We start from the raw sequence: 25,706 nt of genomic DNA, 5'->3' as shown, positions 1-25,706 counted from the left end.
TTTGTATATTTCCATGAGATCAGTACAGATGCATTCTTATAGTTCATTGAAGTTTGCCTGACAGTCTGTTGAAAATATAATTGCTGAATCATCACTGCCTGCCCATTATGAGTAAATCCCTCTTACCTTTTGAACAACATGACTCATTTTGAAGGATACAAAAGCTATTCATTATTGTTATTGCTTCTTGGCCTAAGTGGTTGCCCTGAGTTTGAGATCCTGCAAACTGTTTCTGTTGGAAAAGAAGCTCATGATAAGAGCAGAGGATCTCTGTACAGAGCTTCATTGAAGAATGTTCGAAGGTCTCATTTTGTGCTTGTAGGAGGATCTAAACAACAACAAACAAATTCTTCTCCCTGTACCATCACCAGGTTTCAGCACAAAATGTATGGAAATTTTTCTAACAACAATTTTGCTAGAGCTATTCCAGGCTAAATTTCGTGTTTTCTTACTGGTTTTTTCCTACTTGTTGTGTTTCTCTTGTTTCTCCCTTATATAACGGTAGATAGGTATTTCCTGAAATCACCTCTTCCTGGTGCATTTCAAATCACTGCAGTCTCACATGGACCTCCAGAGTGAGTGCAGGTGTTTGCACTGTGAATTGAAGGCATTTGTTTTAATAAAGAACTAAACTTAAACCATACAAATACAATGCTGTATCAGCTTGGAAGAAAAGAACATGGTGTCTGTGACTATCACCTGGACTATCAGCTCAGATTTAATATTATGAAAATTGAGTCTCTTTTCCTTCTATTTTATATATTCTGTCTTTTCCATCTGTCCAGACCAGCAACCTTGCTATCATATCAGACTCTTTGTGTTCTATTTCTGGGTTATGGATTTGTCTGGAAAATCTATGAATTGTCTCTTTTCTGTGCACTGATCATCTTGTCTGTATAATCCTTACAAGTACTTTTGAAAGCATATTGGTTCTGGACTCCAAAAAATGTAAGTATGGAAAGGAGGCAAATTATGCTGCCATGAGACTGCTTCTTCAGGTAATATGGAATATACAATGCTTCAGCTGAATTACTGACTTCTGTATTTCACACTGCTCAAATTACATGATGAGTGAGTTCATGTCAGGCCAAGAACTAGAACTGAATCCCTTCAAACCCAAAAGAGTTTGTTAAGATTTGACCCATCAAGCTCTTTCTTTATGTCTAATCTGTCAGAATCAACTGCGAGACCTGTGAATAAGCCTAATTATTTCATTGTCATAGAGCTGGCTGAAGAATACATGCACAAAGTGTTAAAATTTTAGTTTTGTGTGGTATCCTGAGATACAAAACTGCCTTCTGCACCTTGAGCCTCTTGAGAACCAATCTCCAGACAACTTTCTCCTATTCCCTGTATTACCTCTCACAGTTTCTTCCCTCCAGTTTTTTACTTGCACCACCACTCAGCCCTTTCCCTTTCCCTTTCCCTTTCCCTTTCCCTTTCCCTTTCCCTTTCCCTTTCCCTTTCCCTTTCCCTTTCCGTTTCTCCTTCCCTTTCCCTTTCCCTTTTTTTTTCCCTTCCCCTTCCCCTTTCCCTTCCCCTTTCCTTCTGGGCCTATCTCCTCCCTAAGCCCCCTCTAAAGCTTTAGTTACTGTCACCATCTTTGACTCTATCACAAATAATCTGTAAAGCATCCCAGTTCTCTCTCACTCTTTTCTTCTTGCCCTGTATCACACAATTCTCATGAGCATATTGTGCTTCAATTTTCTGCCCCATTGCTAGGTGCAAGATTTCACTTACCAGGAGGCAGAACAGTGGTCTAAGGAGAGCCACGTTTGGATACCCTTGCTGTTATTCCCCAGTGGCTGGAAGAATAGGACATAGTGGTGGAGATCACAAGGCAGAGGAATACAGAGTATTCCTATTGCAGGATGAGACAGTTTGGCCAGACAGTGGCGGTTTCCTCTCTTGTTTCAGGCCATGACTCAGACTAAGCCAGAAGTGCAGAATATGTGATAGAAATTGCAAATTGAATGGCTAGAGGCCAACTAAATCTGTAACTTGGCCAGTAAGACTGCCCCACCTGCCTAAGGCAGATGACATATTCTTTGCAATGACTTTCTGTGTTTTTTATAATAACAAGAATCAGCCAGAATCTGAAAAAAAATAAAATAAATGCTTTTCTAAACAGCCACTAAACCACAACTTTCTGGAACTGTTTGGGTCCTGCTGGACAGCTGTGGTTGCTACTTTTCAGACAGAAAAAGCCCTAATATTTTTGAGAAAATGGATGTTGAAACCCATATAAAATGTTCTTGATCACTCAGTTTTCCCCGTCATATTTCCAACACAGAAGCCTATCATTCTAGCAGAGGTACATCCCATTGTCAGTGAAATTTCACCCAAGCAAGGATTTCATAATAATGGGTTTTGCAAGGCACATTTGTAACAAACAAATGCCAACCATTCCTCTTCTCTACTGCAGGGTAATTGTGTTACAGTGAAAGGCTTTTAACTATGAATCTGACTGAATTGCTCAACCCCCCAGGAGACATTCCTGGAACATGAATTTCAGTCTGGCATGCTGAATGCGCTGTTCCTGCAGCTGCTGCTACCACTGACCAGATACTCTGTAGGAGGGGAGCACTTTAAGACAGTGGTGGCAAGGCAATCCTGAGAGAGCGTGGGAGAGAATAGCGCTGCTTCGGAGCATGAATAGCATTGACTAAAAGCTTCAGCATAGATTTTAGAAGTGTTCTACACAAAACACCCATCTGAGTAATAAGAGTCACTGACTGTCATTCTGCTCTGATCACAGCCTTTTGACTGCTGCACTGTTTGGTTAATCTCAGCCAAAAAAAAAGTAAAAACAAACGTACTTTAATATTTTTCTGGTTATTTTCAACCCCAAAATCAATTAAATTCTGTCATGTACTATACTACTTACAGTGATGAACAGCTGTGCATCAAGGAATGCCCTTTCTCAACAGTGTCTGGTTCATATATTCATTTAAAGAACATAAGCATGGGAAGGTGCTTATTATGGAGTACCTGTCATAATTTTGATTTATACTTATGAAAGCATGATGTTGGCAGTAAGCTCCTGGAACTTTACCTTTTGCTTTTCATCTTGGCGCCCTGCCCAAAAGAAATGAAGACGCCCTGTTGCAGTTCTAATTTTCTTTTGGAAAACAATACAGAAGCACACTTCAAATAATATCATTCTCTTACCCTATATTGCTGAATATGTAAGGAAAGGAGACAAGACTTAGAGAGTCCTTCTATGGATACTGTCTCTTATCAGATTTTTATCTGATGTCAATTACCAAATTTCCTTTGTGTTCCCAAACTAAATTTACTCTTTAGAAAGTTCAAATTAGCATTTTAAATGCTATCAGTGCAATTTAGGAAGCCCTGTGCTGCTCAGAACACTCTTCTCTCATCCCTGGGCTGACCACTTTCTGAGTGAGGGAAGAGTCTTTCCAAGAATTAGTCCCAGCACACAGTGCTTTAGGTAGTAAAAGACAGCAAACTGAGAACAGTGTTTTAATTTCTCATTGTATCATCCGTGTACCATGTGTACCAACATGTACCAGCATGTTTGTATGATTAATCTTTTTTTTTCTGTTCAGGAAGTAGGTGCAAACCTAAACAAAGCAATGGGAGACAGGATACTTACAACAAAGTGACTAATTTCTTTTTGGCCAGTGGACTGAGATGAAAAACAAAAGATTTCCGAAGCCTTATGACACACACAACCACTATCCTCCTTCTCTAAAGGCATTTCCAAGAACAGTAATGCACGAGAAAACCCCTAAAACTGTTTAACAGCATCTTTCACATGATCAATTCTAAGTGCACTCAGGGCTGCATGTTGTTCTGATATGCAAACTATTCTAATGCACAGGATTTCAGAGTCATGCTGGAAGATAAATGGATGGGCAGGGGCAATTTCAGGACACTTACCCACTTTGCAAGGTCACAAAGTCCCAGATGATGTAATGGTTCAGCCATGCTCATAGGAACATAGATGCCCCAACAGCCTGAAAGAGAGAAAATGGGCGAAGTGACTGATTCGAACTGGAAGTCTGTAGCAATGGTATTTGAAATCTAGGATATGGGAACAGGCTATAGGGCCAGGGACATGGGAAATACTCTGAATGAAGGAAACTCATGACACATGAGAGAAATATATTCTTTACGGCTAACCGGGATCAAGTGAGTTCTCTACAGCTTTGAGCGGGCTGTTATAAATGTGGTGGGGTTTGTTCTGGTGCTGTAACTCAGGGATTACTCCAATCACATATTTGCAAAGAAGTATAAATGTGTTTAAATATGTATGTAGTCTATTGAGGTATTTTTATTTTGTCATTTCCTCAGAGGAATTTTTGCTGTTCATTTAAAAGGATCCTTCAAGAACTTAGGATAAGTCCTACGAAGAGCTGCCTTTGTCCATTCAGATTTGGACTCTCTGAGATTTATATGGTAATGAACAGCTGTCATTACTGGGGTACTGCACATGATCTCAAGGTGGGCATTGTAACTACATCCTCATGCAGCTCAGCAGGGGGAGACCCCAAGCAGTGTTCCTCTCCAGAGCTCCACCTTCCACAGAAATCCCTTAGCTTGAGGGTTAAAAAGTAGCATTAAGTGGTCCAAATAGGTCTCAAATCCAGATGAGGGGATTCAGATCATGTGAAACTTTGCAGTCTATACTTCCCAGGTATATACAAGCTGTAAATATGTCTTCAGATCTTACATGGTAAGAACTCCAGAATGAAACAAACAAACAAAAAAATCTGCCTAACATCTAGAAGATATTTCACTTTAAAAATTAGATTTTTGAAAAGAAGTAGAAACTTCTGAAACTCATTATTGATTGGTCTGATAGACAACAAAATCTGAAAAATATATTCCTGCATCTCCCTTGCTCTCTTTCAAATGGGCTTGGGATATGTATCCATTTTCTGGGCTGTATCAGGGAATCTGCCAGACCTAACATGTTTTTTCTATTTTCAAGCCTAGTAAGAGTGATACCCACTTTTTTCAAGTTTGTTGAATGACATGGGTACAGGTTGCACACACACAAAGAACATTTTGGCTCATGGGATTATTTCTAACCTAAGAGTGGCTCTTCGTTGACACACAAGAAAGAGAACTTTTATTAGCCTGAAAGCAAGCTTCCAAAAAGCTGCTGGACTGCAACCAAAGAGGAGGATGACAGGCTGAATGGAACACTAGGCTTATAATTCTTTTATTTCTCATTTGTGCTGTTTACAATTCTGAGAGTTCCTTGACTTGTTGGCAAGTCTCTTAATAATCTCAGCCAAAAAGCAGCCTATTTAATTTGAAGTTTAGGTTGAAGTTCTTTTTGCCTATTATAACAACATTTAGGGGGATGTTAGCTTATAAAGGTAGATCTTATCTCTTTAGAAACCTTCATGTTAAGTACCTGTCTTACACAGGTACAATGACAAGGACAAAAAGAGCACAGAAAGGAGTTGTCCTCTACCAAATACAAAAGAAACCCTGTAAGTGGGAAATCTGAGAGTGATGTGATGCTATGTGTGTAGCCCATACAAATGTGACTAATACATAACAAGGGCAGGGCCTGTGTAAGGTTAATTACTACGCCTGAGGAACATGCATTCTCTAACAGAAAACAGAATAGCTGGGTACAGCTGGGGATCTCCTAAACTAATCAAAATACATGTAGGTCAGCACTTAAGCTGTGAGATTGCTCACAGGACCCCAGATAGCTCAGGTATCTCATTCTGTTGTTCAGACTCTTAAAGAAGTGTTTAAAACAGTTACTACAGTTGGCTAAAATGGAATTTTTTAAAAATAAAAAATTTATTTCCTTATAGTGAAACTCAAGATACTGACTTTTTAATGTCTGTGTCAAAATATGAAAACATAAACCAAGTTCTTGAGATGGCTAAAATGGATATTTTTAATTTGTATTTTTAAAAACTAGTTATTTTTTTTAAAATCTGAAACAGTAGTAAAAATTGTTATAAAAATTCAAACTCCACAACTTCTCCAGGAAGTAATTATAACAGCAAATGAAGGATTTACTTGAACATTTTTTGAATGTATCTCTCATTCTGTACCTTGACAATATGAGAAAAGAGATACAGTATTCTTCCTACATAATAAGGTGCTGAAGGCAGAGACATTGTCTTTGCTTTCAAAGTGTCCAGCATATTTTAATAAGATGGTGTAATACAGCCACGTGTGCAGGCATATTTATTTTTCAATTGAATATCCCACCTGTTTCCATTTTAAAAAGATGAAAAATGTCTACCTGAGTCCCTCAACAATTAAGCAGTAACTGTACATTGCACATTTTCATAAGCGAATATATGTATTTTTCCACATTAGAGCTAATTTGATGTGACATCAGTGGAAAGCAAAACACACTTCTTTTGTAGTTTTAAGGATCTCCTGGTCTTTTTAGATTTGAAGTGCTATTACAAAATACATGTAACAGGTACAACCTTGCAGAATTCCCATAATATTGGCATTATGAAGTTTTTTACCTTGAACTTTTTACAGCTCCCAAGGCAGCAATTCACAAAATTGATGACTTAATTTCTGCTTGAAATTCTGAACTCAGGAATACATTTCAGGTGCAGCCCCCATCTTTTCCAGTGGAGTTGTGAACTTAACCATAGTCCTTAAAGCCACTGGTCATTAATAGCTTGAAAATAATTTTTCACAGCTTTTTTTGCTTAGTTGTCTGGAGACAGAAGCTGAAATATTGGTGCAGATTGTAGAAACTTATAAATTCACGTGGAATGACTCATGGGATAATTAGCATGGCATTCTCATGGAACATGTATTATTGACTATCTAGATCTCTTTATAGTTGAGAGGTGTAGAAAATATGTCTTCTCAGTAAAGGCCTATACAGCTCATTGGTATAAACCAGGAAAAATACCATCCTGCCTCTGAGAAAAGTTGTGTCCTGTATAATACTGAATATTCTACTAAAATTTCTAGCTCAGGACAGATTTGAACAGTAGCTCTGCTACCTTTCTTCATCCAGTGAAACCCGGAGAAAGGGGAGAAGGAACAGGATCGTCAGGGATGGAGAAACAGCAGGACAAACATTTTGCATAACATACTGCCTTAAAGTAACAGTACACGACACAGAACTTCACGGTGCCAATGCTACTATATTGGGAAGAAGGTTTTTTGACCTGATTCAAGTGATGGTTTACGGCATTAGGCACAGATACCTAAGGCTGTATTACTGGGATAGTAGCACTGCCATTGCCTGTGACAGGGTGCTTGTAAGTAAGAAGCCTCTTTCAGTTTAAGAAAAAAAAAAGGTAATTGAAAAACATTTCTTTAATTCATTCCTTACCGTGTTCTCTTTATAATCATGTGGAACTAGTCGATGTTTTTGAAAGGTTGTGCCGGGATTCAGCATTATCAAACTGTTCCACTGATTTTTGTGGTAATGATGATTCAGTTTCATATTGGGTTTTTAAATTTTGATATATAACATTTTGCAGATTAGTGAAATAAAGCTTCCAAGTAAATACAGATGTTTTAGTTGGGGGTTGAGGGGGAGGAAGACATTTGGTAAATTGTGCTTCCGAATCATGAACAACCTAAGTGGTGTTTCTGCGTTGCTTAGTTACTGTTTCTGTTTAGTTGGCAATGGTGTTCACTGAAAATATTTTAGTTTCTGCTCCTGACAGCTACAAACGTGGGTTCACATGTAATTTTATAAACTCATATACTGTTAAGTGGATGCCCAATACACCTCCTCAAATGTGAGCAATGGATAGCATTGCCAAGTTGCAAAGTCAACACTGAACAGCACAGTCACGCTCAACTAATTTACAAAAAGTTTTCACTGGTTGGTCCATTTCTTCAGCTGCTAATAGTCTACCCTGACATATGCAGAACAAAGTTCAACAGCAAACACGAACGATTTGCTAGACTAGTTGGCAGAAGCCAGACTGCACAAATGGCCTCAGGAGACTGATGCTGACTTTATGCCAATTTCAAATCTCTGCTCACTCTCCCAGTTTACCAAAAAAGCTACTTTTCCTTTCAGCCACACTGCTAAGGGCAACATACGGAAGCCTGGTATCTGACTAATGCTTACCAAGTGTTACAATGCTTGAGTGGAGGGAAATATGCAACCTTGTGACCCTGAATCAGAATAGCCAAACTCCATCTGCTCTGAAACTTCAAATGGTAAGAACGCCTCCATTTCTCACTGGACATATTTGGAGATAAGGACTGGCAATGACTCCCATCTTGCTCATTTTAAGCTGCAAAATTTTCATGAAAAAAATTGAAGAAAATGTCTATTCTTAAATTTTCTGGGAAGAATTAATTTTAAGAGTTAAGGACAACCCTCAGATTTGAAGCTTAAGTGATTTAAATGCAGTTAGGAGTCAAAAAAGTTACAAAAGACTTGGTTGTACTGTGAGCTGATGCAACTTCACAGTTCAGATAGCTGCAAAAACACAAAATGTAAAAGGAGCAAATGGAGCTATTTACAACATACAGACAAAAATGTATTAACATGAGTGGTGGAATGACATATCACACATGCATGTTGTTAGGACCAAAATATCTTTGGAATTTGATAGTTCTCCGGAAGCATTTCACAACTCAAGGAGCTGCATTCAATACAGTAAAATCCTGTGAGATACTATTTCAAATAATAAAAAGAGACTAATCAAAGTGTTTAAAATTAGTGGTAGCTTATCTTGAAAGGATCATATGATCACATTTTTTATCTGCAAATGGAAACAGTGAGAACTACTTAAATATATACAGTTGGTGAACTTGTGTCTGAGACAAACAACATTCTCTAACTTTCTTGGAGCATGATCATCTTTCATGAAGTTTTCTGTGGTAAAATTGTGTTCTGTTTTAGCCATGGTAAATTCAATATTTTTCCTTTTTTATTTTTTTTTTTTACACGAGTTTATCCAGAGAAAGCTCAGAAACTGCAACTACAGAATCTCATAATACCACAGAAGAAGAATGAACAGGTTACTATAGCTTACAGCATATTCAGCATATTAATCAGTGCCTTTCACAGCAAAATTAGTTATGATCCTTACGCTTATGGTATTTGTTGCAAGGAATCCTTATGACAGATATATTAAAAAACATCAATTAAAAATACCACTGATTCCTCCTTAAACAAACTGACTCATTCCAAGTGTCAGTACTCCTGAAGCCATGTGTTTATACCCACACTAGAGTATGACTGAAATCTCACTGACATTTCCCCCCCCCAAAATATCAATATAATGCTTCTTTCACATCCTGAATAACTAGTTTAAAAAAGAAAAAAAACACTAAAGGACCAGTAAATTGCATAGGAAACACTACTAACAATTAATGATGGTTCTGCAGTTTAAGTTTGGTTCAATTCTTTTGTCATTTCTTAGTCCGATAGTTGTCAACTTTGTGCATCTCATTGACTTCTTTGAATCTACCACGAGGGAAACTCTAATCATTGTATACCATCTTCACAGGATGGGTGCCTTTGACTATTGTTAGAGATCACTCTTTTTCTACAGTGAGAGATTATTTATTTATTAAATGAAATAACTTCATTTCCTAAAATGCTTACAATTACTGATAAGTAGATTTACCATCTGTAGTACCTTTCATGTTCGGCCCTAATAAAGTGGACAATAATGTCAGAGACTTCTTGTTGTTACTTTTTAAACCATCACTTTTATAGTGATACAACAATAAAAACTTGAAAAGAAATTATAAAAAAAAAAAATTTAATAACACCCCTGATCACATAAAGACTTCAGTATATACAAATTTGACCATCTCTATACCACTGAAGTCGAACAATTTCTCAAATTATCTAATGCTTCAAATATCTTCAGAAATGAATGCAAAATGTTAATTACTCTCTGCCTGCTTTTAAAAATAATTTGTATATCCTCTTTGACAATAGCTAGAATGATAAGTAAAGTAAGAGCATTTGGCTTAGAATAATCTAGGAATATACTTCCATTATCCCATACATTGCCACAGACATTTATTTTCTCCATCTATATTTTTCCAGATTTTTTTCTTGTTTCCCTATTATTTGCAAAAATGTGGTCTTGTACTGAAAGACTTTCTAATCCTGCTTTTGGAGGCAGGAAAGAAGGTTGGCACATTTTTGTTTGTTTGTTTGGGGTTTTTTCATGACGATTCAGGCGGAACATTTCTGGTGACAGCCAAAGGCCCACTTACCTCCCACAGGCTCTTGTCCAGCAGCCTGTGAGCTGATAGTTGGATCTGTTTTCAAACAAAGTCTGATTTAGATTTATCTAAGTTTGCCAGTCTAAGAAGATTTTCTGTTTTATCAGGAATTGAACAAGCCCAGTTTCATAAATGAATAAAGTTATTTTTAGATACTTTGTTTTGAAGAGGATTTCTGGAATTTTCAACTTAAGCTCTTCAACACATTTCTCAGTCAATTGGTCTTTTCATTTCTGGTTTGATACATACCTGTGCAGTTCACTTATAAGTATTCCTGTCTACTGTCTTGCCAGTTAAATTTAATTGTATTAATAGAGAGAAGCATTAAAGCATCATGCATACTGATGAATGCAATTCACTTTGCAAATTATTTTTATGGCAATGTTAAAGAAGGTAGCAGGTAATCACTTTGTATTGATAGAAACAGAGAGAACAGTTCTGTTTCTTGCAGTGGAATATTAAACAGCAAAACCATTGAGAATAACATAATGATCTTTTTACAAATGGTCACGTTGCAGAGATGGTCACTTGGTCACACATCCAAATTAATTCACATTCAGTTCTTTTTTTATTTAATTTATGAGAAATCTAAAAAGCTGTTGTTAAGATTACATACAAATCCTACTTTTTGCACCATGAGGAGATCAGTGATTTTGGTTAAAACTAGAATTAGAAAAACAAAAATGGCAAGACCATAAGGCAGTAGTCTAAATTAAGGCACAGTAATAATTTAAAGGAAGCAGAAGGAAAGTAGTATAAGAAGAGATAGAAATCTCATAAGCTTCTTGCACTACAAATGCTGATAAGTGAAGTACAAACCTATAACTTTTAAATTCCTTTTGTAGAGTGTCTTGTATTTGAGGTGTCTGCTATGGCATAAAGTATTCTTCTGCCATAAAATGAGCATAATTTTAATAAACTGTGCTTTTGAAATAATTGAACATGCAAAGTACCTTAGAGCATAATATTAGTAAATCTGATTTCACATTCTAGCAGTTGCAAGTGCAAAAGCATCACACAACAGTATGATTTACCAAGCACATTAACACTCTTGGAATGCTTGTTAATAGTAACAAAATTCTGGCATTTTTTGTACCTACAAAGCAAATGTTTGTATGTCTTGTACCCAAAAGCCTTAAGGTGATGGATTGAAGATTTGATTCCGCTTTCTCCAAAACCGCATGTGGCATAGTGATTAGTAATGTTGTCTCTACGTCCTACGTTTATGGCTGACAGGATCTACAGGACCATCTCTGCATAACTTTCATTGGTGTAACATCTATATTCCACTCTTACTCCAAACTGACTCGAGTTAATGGCAAAACTTCTGTGTCCCTCAGAGCTTTTTCTTGGGCTCTTTGTACCATACGGAAGCAGAGCTGCTAGCTTGTTGTAGATCCCCTGTCAGACTGCTGCTGCATGCTTGCTTCCCAGAAGAATCCATATAAAACAGAAGCTTTCAAGGTTTTCTTCTTCCTGTGCTCCATGCATCTGTTAGCTTTAAATAATATCTGATGGATAAACTTACGTAGTCAAAATAAGAGACTGGGTACCTGTGTCATCTGGGAATATGTAAACGGTTTGTAACAGAAGCAGCTCAATGAAGGAAGACTGCCTTCCTGTTGGAGTTTTCTGTAATTCTGACACTATTGCATTATTAAAGTACATAGTCAGTAGTAGTGGATGCTTCTTACTAAATGTCGCTGCTAAATATAGCTGTATTAAGTCTTCCAGACTCTCCAGTGAGCAAATGTAAGAGCCTTACCTTATAAGTAATTAAAGTTACTACTCTAAAGTCACCACTCCACTACTGTCTAAGTCTGGAATTTATGTGCTCGAGGCCTTAATACTGAAACTCAAGCATGTCCCCAAAACAAAGCTGTATCATAAACATCAGCGTAGGTGCACTTCATCACTGGTGATAATACTATGACATCAAATATTTCCTTTGTAAAGAACAACACCAATAAGCTAATGCCTGAAAATGATTTGGAAGGAAGTGAGTGTAGCACTGCAGCATTTTTACATTTGTTTGGTCTTGCACAATGCTGTCCCTCCTTTCCTTCCTGCCCAATACTATTTTAGTGATATTCAAGGTTTTTAAAAGAGGCCAGAAAACAAGAGCCAGGACTTGATGTCCATACTAGTCACAAATGGCAGCTGTAGGGCAAAGACAAAATGTTGTGATCACAATCAGTGCCTTTTTTCCTATTGAAAAGGCTCTTTCTGTATTCACATAGGGTAAACTCAAAGGAAAAGCACAAAAAAAGGCATTTTCTCTTCATAGTATTTCTTTGGCACAGATGAGAAGTATTTAAAGTACAGCAGATGTGCCTATGCTGCACAATGGAAATGGAATCTTTATAACATCTGTTTAAATATTTTTACTTCAGTATATATTTTGCTGTAACTGGACAGTGGCATGCTATCCTCTTGGTTTTCTTTCCCTGAGCTATGTTAGTTTCAAATATCTAAATGTTCTACAAGATTATAGTAAGATGACATAGTATTTCTCAGCTTATTGAAGGCAAAACTGAAAATGCCTTAAAGAATGAAATTTGTACAATTTGCGTATTTCCCTGGTTTATCTGCTAGCAAATATTAACTGAAGCATTTTTGATGGATTTGTATACTATCTTCTCTATAGAAGTATCTTGTAACATCATCTCTTCCAGGGAGAAGAAAGCCTAGAATAAATCAGTCTCTTTGCCAAAGTGAAATGAGATTGGTTAGTCAGAGACAATGTGTGCTTATATCACTCAAAACTCCAAAACCTTAATTGAAAACCTAAAATTTCCTATGTAAGTAAACCTGAAAAAGATTGACAATATAAGTAAATCAGTGCTTTGCTTTTTTTGTGTTCTCCCAGAACTATGCAGAAAGACCTGTAGTATCTGTATCCCCGATTCACATCAATTTCACCCCAGAAAACTTACTAGGTTGTGTAAAACGCATAAACATAAAAAAGCTCTCCAAACATTTTAAATACTTTATTTAAAAACTGTTTTGGCAAAGGTGTGCTTACAAAGTGCTGCTATTTTAAGGGGCTAAACTACTAACGAGAGCAAACATAGGTACTTCTATGAATTCCTCTTTCCAGAGGTCTGCTAAGGAGGAAAAGGAAAAGGATGGGTGCATGTGCTTCTAAAAAATATCTAGGGGTGACAACATTTTTTGATGAGCAAATAGCTCACAGGTTGATCAGTTTTAGCCCTCATGATGGGGCTGTATCACATAATCATGTGATAATCATGGGGACAGTTCACTCCAGGATTTCCTGTGGTCCTTTTACTCCCCTGCGGGATGGGGATGGGCTAGTTCTCAGTGCAGCCCAGCAGTATTGCCCTCAAAAGACCTTCCTAGCATGCTTACAGCCCTCACTGGATATTCAGAATATCCAACAGCCTTTATGTTGTCATAGTCCCCAGAGATCCTCTTCCATGCCAGCCCTCTGAGGCACCCACTAGGTTGCTAGAGGAAATATTCCTATGCAGTAGGGAAAGCTGGCCAGTATTTTTGTTACATATGATGTGTATCTAACAATACTAAAATTGCAAAGTCTAAAATCTAGAAATGACTGGATTAAAATTATCCATGGCAAACTTGTTATTTACGATAAGATTCCCTTTCTTTTTTGTGAGGATGCTTCTCCAATGTAGTTGAGCAAAGAGACTACACTTCCCCAGTGAAGCTTTTTTCCTCTGTGTTGCTTATGTGTTTTGTTTCATTTAATGCAATCTGTTCAGAAACTATTGTGACCACAAGGTTAATTACATCTTTATTAATTTTTCTTTGCCATCATCACTGTAGAATCAAGGTGCTTTTAAAATATTAAGAATTTTCACAACAGTGCTGGGAAATACAGAGGTATCATTGTTGGTATGGACCCAGTAGGATGGGCTTAGAGGCTAGAGCTAAAGATGAAGCCAGACTCCTCTCAGGCATGTTCAGACACAGAATGAGAGACAACAGGCACAAACTGAAATGCAGGGAATTCCACTTGAACTTGAAAAAAATCCAAACTATAAAAGTGATTGAATAATGTAACAGGTTACATTGACTAGAAGTAGAACAAGAGCACAAAAATCAAAATATCAAAAAATGTTAATATGCAATTACTGAATAATGAAATGCAATAATGAAACCCTGCCTTGTCAGAAGCAACTTGTGGCTATGTGAAGATAATAAAAACTTCTGGTGATTGTGCAATATTTTGTCACTTCTTTTTCTCTTTTCAGGAACACTTCCAAGTACCAGATAGTTGATAAGCCATTACATCAATGAGGAGCAACTTCCTTGCTGCATTTCTTGGCTGCTCCTAGAAGCCCAGCTTCTTCTGCTTAGTGTCTAAGAGGTCTTTGTCTCCTGTTACTTTCCTGGCAATAACTTCATTTCACTTCTTTATCTGCATCAAATTTTCTCAGTAAGATTCTTGTCCACAGTCCTCAAGAAATTCAGATCCTGTAAAAATTTTTGCACTTCCCACCCAGCAAGCTCTTTCCAGTCTGATGATCAACTCTTATTCTCTTTTTGTGCTGGCCTCTCATTTGCTTTTTTTCTTAGCTTTTGTTTATCTATCATTTCCATCCTTCCGCTATGTAAGAAGCATTAGAAAAATAGGCACTTCAAGATAATTCGCTGCTGTTAAGCAGCTGAACATTGCTACTCTCAGGGGGCAAGGGAGAATCTGAAATGTGGAGTCTTTCTTCCATCAGGAAAATCAGAGAACACCAAAGAAAACAGAGCATTTCTGTAAAAATTTGCTGTATGTTGTCCAGTTTCTGCTTAAAGCTTTCAGATTTGCGTAACTTTTCTCTAGAACCAATATAACTTCTATGTGAAAAAGCCCCCATTCTTCAAACTAGGTAATTATTTGGTTTATGCTCCTGTGGTGTCATTAACATATTTTTAATCCATACAGGTCTTCTCCTGTTGTTTTTACATGCACAAGGTAGCACCTCACAATTGCTATTTAGCTAGGTGACTGCTGTAGCTGGGTTTCCTGTTACACAACTCAACCCTCTGGTTTTAAACCAACAAATGCCACCTGTCTGTACCAGCCAGGATGCAGCCCACAGTCAAGGCAGTTTCTTTTCCCACTTACCAATTGGTTCACCTTTTTTTCTCAGCCAGAATAGATTATTAGAGATGCCCCTGCTTTATTCAGGTCATTCTTGGTGTGAATTATTTGCGAGTATAAGCCTGCAAGCAAATTCACTGTAGGTGTATTTTCAAAGCTGTGAAAAGAAGACTATAAACATTACATATAACCTGAGGTGTACTGTGTAATTTATACCATATAAATAAATTATTAAAATTTTTTTTTCATTTGCCTAATTTCATAATTCGATTTTTATGGGGATGTGTTGGTGCCCCCAGCAGGCTCTTAGAAAAATTAAATCTGGAATCCTGTGAACCAAATGTTGCAGAAAGAATTAACTTGTTTACTGTATTGTGATGAATAGAATAGCTGCATTGAATATATATGAAGCTGCACAATGAATTACTATGTAAATGTGTTATCAAGTGCAAATATGTGCCATGTATGATCTTTATCTATAGCAGACCATATCACATTGTACAAGTAAATATAAAGCTCTGATCTCTTTCATTATAGGACTTCTGTGATGCCAACTACAGTCCTGTTCTTAGAGTAGTGAAGAACACCAATGCAAAAGGGACAGTCTCAGACTTATTGAAAGTCCTGGACTTTCACTGCATGTATTTCTGAAATTATTGCTTGCACTAGAATAATTTGTGAATTTGATCTGAATTGCACTCATAGTAGTGTGTCTTCTTGACTGAAAGAATTTGCAGAAAATAATTTAAAGACCTGTTTCTTTATTCACTGCAGATCACAAGTCATTATTTCATATAAAGTCTAACTAAATTATATGCCCCATTTTGTTATATGTATAATGTTTTACAGGTCTCAATTTTGCAAACAAGGAATCACTCTGAGAGCTAAGGCATTGGAAGCTAGAGAAGAAAGGCTATTGAATTCACCTTTGACCCACATGACAGGAATTTTATTTGCCTGGAATCCAAGTACCACGTTCTTTTTGCCCTTGAAAACCTCAAATTCTAAGGGGAGGTGTGGTACTCACATAAATAAAAATGTCTACTACTGAGAAGTTGTTTCATGAATTATCACAAAGGAGCTCTGGGAGAGTGCAGTCAAATGATTTTATGCCCCATATCTCATGAATAATACACATATAGAAATAAATAGAATAACCTCAACACTGCATCAGAGTCTCTACATTGCATCAGAACTTTGTTTTTTAAGTGTCTATGCATCAATACAAAAACACAACAGAGAAAAAAAAATAGATACATTTGATTTCTGGAACTGATTCCTAGCAGAAATGGGGAACAGACCAGGAAAAGTAAATTTCCTATAGTGATCAAGCAATGTTGAAAATAGTATCTATTGGAATTTAGTCTGAAATGATTGATATTATGAAAATAAGGGTTCTAAGGAAGACCACCTTATACACATCACAAATTTTCTTGCTGAGGTATCATCTGCGAGGACATAGAAACCATGAAGTTATTTAATTGAGTACCTTGCTCCTAGAAATTCACAGGCTTTCCCTCAGACTCCACATAGTAAAATAATGAAAACTAGGTATTTCATAATAATAAATAATAATAATCAAATGGCTTCAATAGCATCTGCAGCGAATTTAGGGGCAGACCATGAACCAGTGCTCTTCCTGCCCAGTATATCCATCTGTATTCAGCAGAGAGAGCTGACACCAAGTTGTGAAGATGAAACTTGGCCTGAACAGTCAAAATATGCTCATCTGGCTCTACAGCTAAGCAAAACCACCTTTTCTTTCAGCCTTTGATGAAAATCTATGATTCCTGAAATACAGCAAAGCTGGCAGGGAAGGATAAAGGAGTACAAAACTAGACATATAGACAATAAGAACTTTCATCTGCTTTTGTACTTTGGATGAAAGAACGAGTGGATAATTACAATCTAATAATTAATTCCATTAGCCATAACTATGTTCCAGAGAAAGTGAGACATCTGAGCTGGCAATCCAGTGTGGATAAGGCACACTGGAGTTTCCAAGTGCATGCTTTGTGTTATAAATGAACACTTACAGAGTCAGGCCCAGAGGCAGCACAGCTGCTTTCAGACAGTGAGGAGCTGAAATAACCTGTCAGGCTCTTGTGGGTATGTGGAAAGCCAGCCTAGCACTTCACGCATCCTATTCCTATGACTGGGCACAAAGCCAGACCTTCTTCACCATGTCTGTGATTCAGCCCCTGCTGATCAGTTTGATTTGGGTCTGTTAAGAAGCACTGATGCACTTCTGTACTCCCAGAATAAGGAGCAGGCTGTGGCGGTCTAGTGTGGCACCAAGTTCTACTGTCACCCGAATATCGTACTGAAAAGGGACATAGCACAGTCTGAGTCCCGGCCTGCCTTATATCTTAGGCAACTGCAAAGTACTTCCCTGATATTTATCAACTTGAAATTCCTTATGTTGGCCTGGGTTCTGCATACAAAACTTTGTTTTAACACAGTATGCTGATGTGTCCATAAATCTAAACAATAATAAATTAACATTTATTAAATGCATTAAAGCATTGCATCTTCAAAGAACTATACTTCATCTGCTAATTAATCTTGACAATACTCTTGTGACTAAGTTAGAACTTGTTTATTTATTTCAATAGACTTTCCTGTGAACTAACTAGGGAGTTATCCTGAATTAGTGAGGAGCACAGGAACAAGACAGAACAGAGAATGATGCAAAAAGGGAAGGAAGTCCTTACTTGTTCTGCAACTCTCTTGCTAGGTTATTGTATGCTGGGTTTATTGATTAGCATTGAAGAGGAGAATCAATACTTTGCTTTACAGGACAGTTTTATTAATACATGCACTGATTTAAAGAATGTACATAATCACATCTTTTGCAGCCCTCACAGCATATGAATCCCAAAAGAACTCACATGCAGGTTTCTCTGTCTTTATTCCACTACAGGCTGATTACTCCTTTGAAGTCCGTAGGTGTTCTGTGTACAACTGATAACACATTTTGGTTCCTCCAACCCTAAGCACACTGAATGTGGCACTGCTGTATTCTAAACATGGATCACAGTTCTGTCAGTCTCAATCTTGCTCTCAAGACTTCTGTGTGATACACGAATTTAAACTATTGCTTGAGGTAGAATTTCTGTGCTCATTCTGGACTTATACTTTTTATATTGGCTTCCACATAACAATACAAAACATGCTTAAAATTAACTTAAGTGAAATTATTACTGTAGTTACTTGAAAATTCTTGAAGTTTTTGGTATAATTAGTGGGATAAAGAGTTTTCCACAGTAGCTCTCCTTTGTACCCTATTTTTGTGTAATCTTAATAAACCTAATAAATAAATGTTTTTTAAGCTCTAATAACTATGATTTAGTGTTTTGGTTCAAGTTTTTCACAGCAAGTTTCTATTTGAAGATTTTTTTTTTTCTGGAAAATTTTAGCAAGATCTCATTGGCTGTATTTGAGTAAGTGTGAGTGAATGAGTATTTGTACGGGTCAGAAAAAGCAAAGAAATAGTCAAAGTACTAAATTCAACATGATTTGTCTTATGTCCCATAATGCAAACAGCAGTTTGGACCCTACAAAGTTGAACTCTTATTCTTACAGGCATGATATATCTTGAAGACTGGCTGATTTCATGTTTGCTGTGGTTTAAGGGCTTCTTAAGGGCATGGCCCTGTCACTCCTTTGTAAACTGTGGGAAGTTAAAAGGCCAGTTGATCTTTCACATACTTCATGTGGCAATTCTCCATTTCCCAGCAGCAATCTCCTTTGAAAGCAGCTGCCATCTTAATTCTTTGGCTGCTTAATCACATCTCACAAATCAGATTCTAAAAAGTCCCATTAGCCTTCTGTTCAATAAGGAGAAATTAAATCTCAAATATCTTTTTGGTCATCTTTTTTTTTCCTACAAGTGTATAGCTTAGAAAAGCAATGAAGAATGGGCACTGTGAGGCAGCAGGAGGAGGTACAGAGTATAAACTAATGAAGTGTGCTTTAGCATTTTCCTTCTAGTATATGTTCTCAAAAGCGAATGGGCACTTGACACCATTAACATAAGGCCAGTAGTCTAAAATTATGTTTCCTAGGCTTGTTATGGTCTGAATTCTTAAGAGTCACAGGATAATCTGCACTCTATTTGACTTGTCATGTGAGCTATATAATGCTTATTTGGTACCTTTCATCTCAGGAGAACATGGACTGGGGCCTGGGATTTCCGATTTCAATAGCCAGGAACTCTGCCATTTCTGTGCAGTTTGGATGTCGGGGTCCCTTCCCCCCCGCCATGTAGCCCTGGGAGAGGGGCCCTCGGGGACAGACACGGGGTTTCGCTGCCCCTGCTCAGCCTCGTTCCCCATCGGTTGTTTTGTGTTCCCCTGCGCGGGCAAGGACCCTCAGGTCCCGGGATTGAGCAGTTCCTCGGCAGAGCCCCGGCCATGCAGCTGGAGAAATAAACATCTCTGAAACATCTATCAAGAATCGGTCCATATATATTCTTTCCACAGGCCTCGTTGATTGATATGCATGCTGCAGTATCCTCACTGTAATGTAGTAACAAATGGCGGATAATGTGAGCAGAACGATCCCCGATCCCTAAGGACAGCGACTGATTTGTGAGTAAACTCTGGATTTCTCTTCTTGTTTTGTTTTGCTATTCCATCTCTAAACTATGGAGGAACCGTGGAAAGACTCTTGGCTCTCCGAGCCGCATATGGACATTTATCTTAAACTCGAAAAGATTCTTGAACAACAATTTGTAAATTTTAGCTTAAGTCAAGCTCAAAAGGAACTGAAACACTTCCTGGCATGGTTGTTTAAGAACTTTTTCTACATTTCTTGGGATTTGATTCTTACCAAAGACTTTTGGAAGACTGTTTGGACACAGTTAATTTTTGAGTCAAAATATATGCTGATGGAAGAGTATTTTCGTGAATATTATTTAATTACTGAGACTGTTGAGCAATGTCAGCTGTGTCCTGGCAAGGGAAGCCTGCCTCAGGGACCGTGCGGCCTCGCCCACGTGCACCAAGTGCCCTCCAAGCAGCAGCGAGGCAGTTCCCGCGCGCGGGTGGAGCGGCGCGAGCTGCAGTGTCGGCAGCAGAGCGAGGCGCGGTGGGAGCGGCGGGACCCGGTGGTGCCCGCCTGGCTCTGTGCAGCGCGTGGTGGAGCCAGCCCCGTTAGAGGAGCGGCGCACAGGCGGCGGTGGTGGCGGCTGGCGGCAGAGCGGAGCCGCACCTAGCTGAGACGCACACTGGAGCAGGGCGCGGGGGGGTTGTCGCTTGGGGGCCCAGCCGAGACATGGGCGCAGCCCCAGGCAGCGGCAGCGCAGCTGGGAGCAGAGGAGACGGCGCACAGGGAGCTGAGCGGTGCGGCCTGCACGGCCCCGAATGTGACCCTGGGAAGAGAGCGCAGGCACGAGCAGCCCCGACGGCCCCAGCAGCCGTGGCAGCTCCAACGCAGGAGCGAGCGAATACGAAAGTGAAACCAGGAACACAGTGAGACAGAAAACAGCAGCCACTTGAAAAAAAGAAAAAAGCATTGTAGCTAAGGTTTTAGGAATAGTAAAATGGTATAATGTTAAACAAAATTATGGTTTTATAATGAGATGTAACAACCAGCAAGACATATTCGTTCATAGAACTGCTATTAAAAAAGAATAACCTTGAAAAATACATTCCAAGCTTAGGAGATGGAGAAGTAGTAGAGTTCAAAATTGTGCAAGGTAGAAAAGGGTTACAAGCAGCAGAGGTCACTGGGCCTGATGGTGTTTTGATATATGCTAAAAATCGTAGTCATGTTAGACAATATTCACATTATAAACAGCCCCTACAGTCTCCCTTTCCTAATCCCACCTTTCCCTTTTACCCTATATCCTATTACCCCCAGTGTATTCCCAATCTGTTTCTTCATCCATGGTTTCCCTCACAAAACCATGCCTTTGCCAATTGTTTCCCCAAAAATCCCTTTCCAATGCCAAGTGGGGGATGAAGAGGGGGAGGGAAGAAATTAACTATTGTTGTTTAGAGTTCCAACAGGTACAAATGGAAGAAACCCCTCTCCTGCCTCAGTTTCCCCACAAAGCATGCTCGGAGAGTCCTGTCTCCCTTCTGTCAGCCTTAAGGTGTTCCAGAGAATCTGTTTGGACATTTAAAGACTCAGGAGGGTGGCTTGTTTTGTTTTGAAACTGCTCTTGTAATGTTTATCCAGTTGTTTTCAATGTTAAGTTTTAAATATCTTTTTGTTAAAAATAAATGGGTGAAATGTCGGGGTCCCTTCCCCCCTGCCATGGGGTCCTGGGGGCAGACACGGGGTTTCGCTGCCCCTGGTCAGCCTCGTTCCCCATTGGTTGTTTTGTGTTCCCCCGTGTGGGCAAGGGCCCTCGGGTCCCGGGATTGAGCAGTTCCTCGGCAGAGCCCCGGCCATGCGGCTGGAGAAATAAACATCTCTCTGAAACATCTACCAAGAATCAGTCCATATATGTTCTTTCCACAGGCCTCGTTGTCTGATACACGTGTTACAGTATCCTCGCTGTAACATTTGGAGACTCTTCGGTTGACACAGGCTAATACCTGAACTACTCAAATATTTATTCCTTGCTAAGTTTCTCTGAGAAGTTTCACTGATGTCTTAATGAGAAAGCTACATGACTGCTCATAATACAAATGCCAGAGTTAATTTTGGCTGTCTTGCTCTAATTGCTCCCTGATTGGGACACTTCCGAATGAAGCAGGGATGCAGGCAAGGTTCCTAGCTCAGTCTGGGCATGTCTAGCTTACAGACTCCACAAAGTGTTGAAGTCTCATTTAATGGTTACCGCACAAAAAGATACACAGCTCTGAGTGGTGCCTGCCCACAGCCAAGCACTGTGAGCAACGTCCCCTTTCTGCCAACACGCAGTGCGTTCCTTGGAATCCGAATTACTGGTAACTACAGAGGACTGTCCCGGGGCAGGGCCGTGGTTTGGTCAAGGGTAGGTTCATGGCACTGAGATAGGTTTTCAGAAGTGGCATTACTGGAAATCACTCCAGAGCCCCCCCCGTCCCCGCTCAGGCCGTTTCCTGCCCGCCCCCGCCTCCGACGGCGGCGCCGCTGCGGCGCCCTCACGGCGGCCTCGGCTGCCCTCTGGCGGCCGGGCCGGGGCGCGGCTGTGCGGGCGGGGCGGCTGTGCGGGCCCGGGCCGCCGCTGCCCCGCGCCAACCCGCCCGCAGAGCCGTGTGCGGTGGGGTGCGCCTCCAACAGCCCGGGAGAACGCACAACGGCCTTCAGCCAGGAGCCACTGCTGGGGTCCTTCCCAGGCCTGACGCCAGCTCAGAGCAAAGGGCATCCACCGCAGCGTAAACTGGTTGACGGGGGAAAGGGCAGTAAGGGCTGCCTTGAGGGATTGCTCTGGAAGGAAAACCGTAATTACGTGGAATAGCATCATGAATGTTTTATAATGGGAGTACAAAATGAGTGAGTTTTATTGATTAATCTGTAATGTACATACTGTGTTATAAATCATTAATTTGATTGAGAATTTAGAGTTTCTTACCTTTTAAGCTCTTGTTCTATTGGCTCTCAAACACTTGCATATTGACAAATGAATAGCATTGATTTTCCTTGAGTAGATTGATTGCTTAGATGCAAAAAATTCTCATTTTTTCCTCATGGATGATAGCAAAGGAAGAGCTGCAGCTTTAATTTCACTGACTGGCAGCCTCTTCCATTCCTCTGGGAATTTTTTTTAAATTTTTTTTTTTTTTTGAGGCAAAATGAAAGAATGCCTGTGCTATACCAATTTCTTAGCTGTATCCATTTAGCAAAAGGGATCTTTAGATACATTTCCTTAGATATTTCATCATACTGTTCAGTATCCTAATGTTAACAGTTATTTCTTTTAAAGTGATAAAGAAGCTGTGGCACCAATGCAAACAACTAAAATGCAGATGTGAAGTAGAACATGTATTTAAGAAAATTACTTGGTACAACCAAAGAAATTACAACAGAAGGCAGAGCAGATAGCCCATGAAGTCTGAAAGGCACTGGCAGATGATCACGATTTGAATTAATCATTGGTTCCCACACTGTAGAGCAGAGAGGAGTTATGAGCCTGAAGGAAGGCACAGTTTTACTTTGCTATCACCTACATGTAACCCCAAACATCTTGCTGAGATTTGTATAACTTCCTACTCTTCTTGCAAGGTACTCAAGGCAATTTGTGTTGACTGTAAGTGGAAGCTTATGGTCATACACTGATTACTTGGGAAGATACTGTCTAGAACCTGAAACAATTAGTAGAAAATATTTAATAGAAAATATTTAACGTAGGATTTGCAAAACAGGGAGAGCTGCTGCTGTGAATTCCTTCCTCTTGCTCATCAGTTTTAAAATCGTGTATACATTAGTATAATTAAAAACCCTGCACTTCGCAGGCCACACTAGCAGAACAGACGGGTGTGGGTGTGTTTCACTGTACACTAGACTCACCTCTCTCATGCTATGTGTTGCGTTTTTTCCAAGGGCCAAATCCTGTTCACAGGCGCTACTGCCCACCTCATTTTTCGCCTACATAAAATGAGACGCTTTAGCACACAGTTTGATGGGGGATGACAGGATGGACAGCAGACTGGAGGAAGGCTCCAGGAAAAATCCTGAAATGTGGACTATACTTTCACTCACCTGTGCGTTTACTGCAGGGGGTGGGGGGGACGGCACAGACACACAGTGCTCTGGCGTGCTGATAAAATACTCCTGAGCTGCTTGTTTCGATTGAAAGGCTTGTATTGCCAATTCAAACCCAGTCACGGACATCTCTGGTGAAGCAAGGGCAGCGATCAGTAAGCCGGGTTCAAGTGTGGCCACTGAGGAGCTCTCGAAAGCCGGAGGGGCACACCACCTTTTAGAAGGGGAGTGACTTCTTTCCGCCCCCTCCCCGGGCCGCTCCCTGCGGGCTGCGCTGAAGCAGGGCCGGGGTATCTCGGCGGCCCCAGGTCGCAGCCCGGGCGCCGGCGGACGCGTGAGGGCGGCGGGCGGACCCGCTCCGCCGCTGCGGCGGGGCCTGGGCGAGCCCATCGGGCCGTGCGCGCAGGGAGGGAGCGCGGACGGACGGACGGACGGACCGACCGGCGCGCGGGCGGGGGGAGCCGCTGCCAGCCGGGTGCGCGGCAGCCTGATCCCGGTCCAACATGGTCGCCGCTCACGGCTCCCATTCTGCGTCCTCCGGCGAGTGGATCGCGTGCCTGGATAAAAGGTATCGGCATCTTCCCAGGAGCGGCTGCGGAGGGATGCAATGTGTATGCATGTATGTGTGTGCGCGCGCTGACACCCCCCATCAGATCCTGCCTTACATAAGGAGCGTGCAGGTGGGAAGCAAAACGCCTGGGGGAAGCCACGGCGGCGGGCAAGGATGAGGGCTTGGAAATATTCCGGGCAGCGGAGGGGACGGGCAGTCCCCACGGGGACTGCTGCTCCCCGCCGGGAAGATACTGCACGTGGTGGAGGAGGGGAAGCTCCGGGGCGCGGAGGGGGCCTGGGTCTGCCAGCCGGGGACCCGCCATATGGGCCATGGCACACTCGTTGCAGTCTGCCCTCGTCCGCCCTCCGCCTGCCCTCACGGCGCCCCAGCGCCCCGGCCGCTTCCTCCCCTCCCCTTGGCACACCGCCCCCGCCTCCCTCAGGCGCTGCACAGCCCCCGCCCAGCATCGCTGCAAGGCGGGCGGGAAGGGACGAGTCCCTGTCGTCGCCGCTGCGGCGCCCCGGGGCCCGCGGTTGTCCCCTGGCTGCGGGTCAGGTGCAGGCGGGCGGCGGCACCGCGTGGGTTGGAAGCACGGCTGGCTACGTGTGCTCAGAGGTGCTGTGCGCGCTGCCAAAAATACGGGCAAATTATTATTTTAAAAAAACCAAACTAAAAATTCTCAGCAATGCTTTGTCTCGGGTGCTGCAGCCCCAAGTCTGGCAATGTCGAGTAGCGTGGTGGGTTGTTTGAACGCCCTTTGCTGTATTCATACCTTCGATTCCTGGATTAGTTCAGAAGTCATTTGATGTCTGAACACTCAGTGTCTCTCCTTTAGTCTAGGAATATAATTAACAAAAATGTAGACCATAGATACCCTATGCGGCTCCAAACAAAGCTATCAGGGAGAATTCCCTTACGTGGTGTATGGCACGATGCTGAGCATCGTGAGCCAGCTTTTGACAGGTGCTACCATTTGGGGCTGTGGAGAGAACCCTTTGTGCACATAGAAGGAACCTTCCCTTTCTCATAGTTTCTCCCCTTTCCAGGTAACTTCCTAGTCTTGTAGAACTGCACTTCTGATTAGGTTTTCCATAACAGTCCAGGTAGCAAACCGTAAGTTAATGAAACTTTTGGTCTAGACACTCTAGACACCTACCACAGATACTGATCCCCCTCTGTAACATGTAACTTAAGAGAAGATTAACCTGTTACAGGTCAAATAAATTTATTTATGTGTATAAA

At 40.7% G+C, this 25,706-nt stretch overlaps 1 protein-coding gene and 2 long non-coding RNA genes across 6 annotated transcripts in view; 2 read left to right on the top strand and 1 right to left on the bottom strand.

Moving 5' to 3' along the window:
- The window catches only part of LOC116446679, a 39,028-nt gene extending 19,143 nt beyond the window's left edge, over nucleotides 1–19,885 (top strand). The window contains exons 3-4 of the long non-coding RNA XR_004241309.1: nucleotides 8,015–8,157; nucleotides 14,430–19,885. This is a non-coding gene — a long non-coding RNA (uncharacterized LOC116446679). The remainder of the gene's footprint in view (nucleotides 1–8,014; nucleotides 8,158–14,429) is intronic.
- Nucleotides 1–24,191, bottom strand: part of LOC116446678 — a 69,566-nt gene extending 45,375 nt beyond the window's left edge. Inside the window, exons 1-2 of the long non-coding RNA XR_004241308.1 lie at nucleotides 23,909–24,191; nucleotides 3,907–3,983 (exon numbers count right to left, since the gene is read on the bottom strand). This is a non-coding gene — a long non-coding RNA (uncharacterized LOC116446678). The remainder of the gene's footprint in view (nucleotides 1–3,906; nucleotides 3,984–23,908) is intronic.
- The window catches only part of RAPGEF4 (Rap guanine nucleotide exchange factor 4), a 157,335-nt gene continuing 154,151 nt past the window's right edge, over nucleotides 22,523–25,706 (top strand). For 3 of the 4 annotated variants that reach the window (XM_032114867.1, XM_032114865.1, XM_032114869.1), the window contains exon 1: nucleotides 24,384–24,479. In XM_032114867.1, the coding sequence (XP_031970758.1) occupies nucleotides 24,415–24,479 (65 nt within the window). In that variant the 5' untranslated portion in view covers nucleotides 24,384–24,414. Of the gene's footprint in view, nucleotides 22,703–24,383; nucleotides 24,480–25,706 lie in introns of those variants that run through there. The other variant, XM_032114866.1, reaches the window with a different exon arrangement.

This window comes from Corvus moneduloides, chromosome 7 (assembly GCF_009650955.1).
Source record: "Corvus moneduloides isolate bCorMon1 chromosome 7, bCorMon1.pri, whole genome shotgun sequence".
Classification (NCBI taxonomy): domain Eukaryota; kingdom Metazoa; phylum Chordata; class Aves; order Passeriformes; family Corvidae; genus Corvus; species Corvus moneduloides.
Note: the sequence above shows the minus strand (reverse complement) of the source record. Positions and strands in the feature narration are given on the sequence as shown.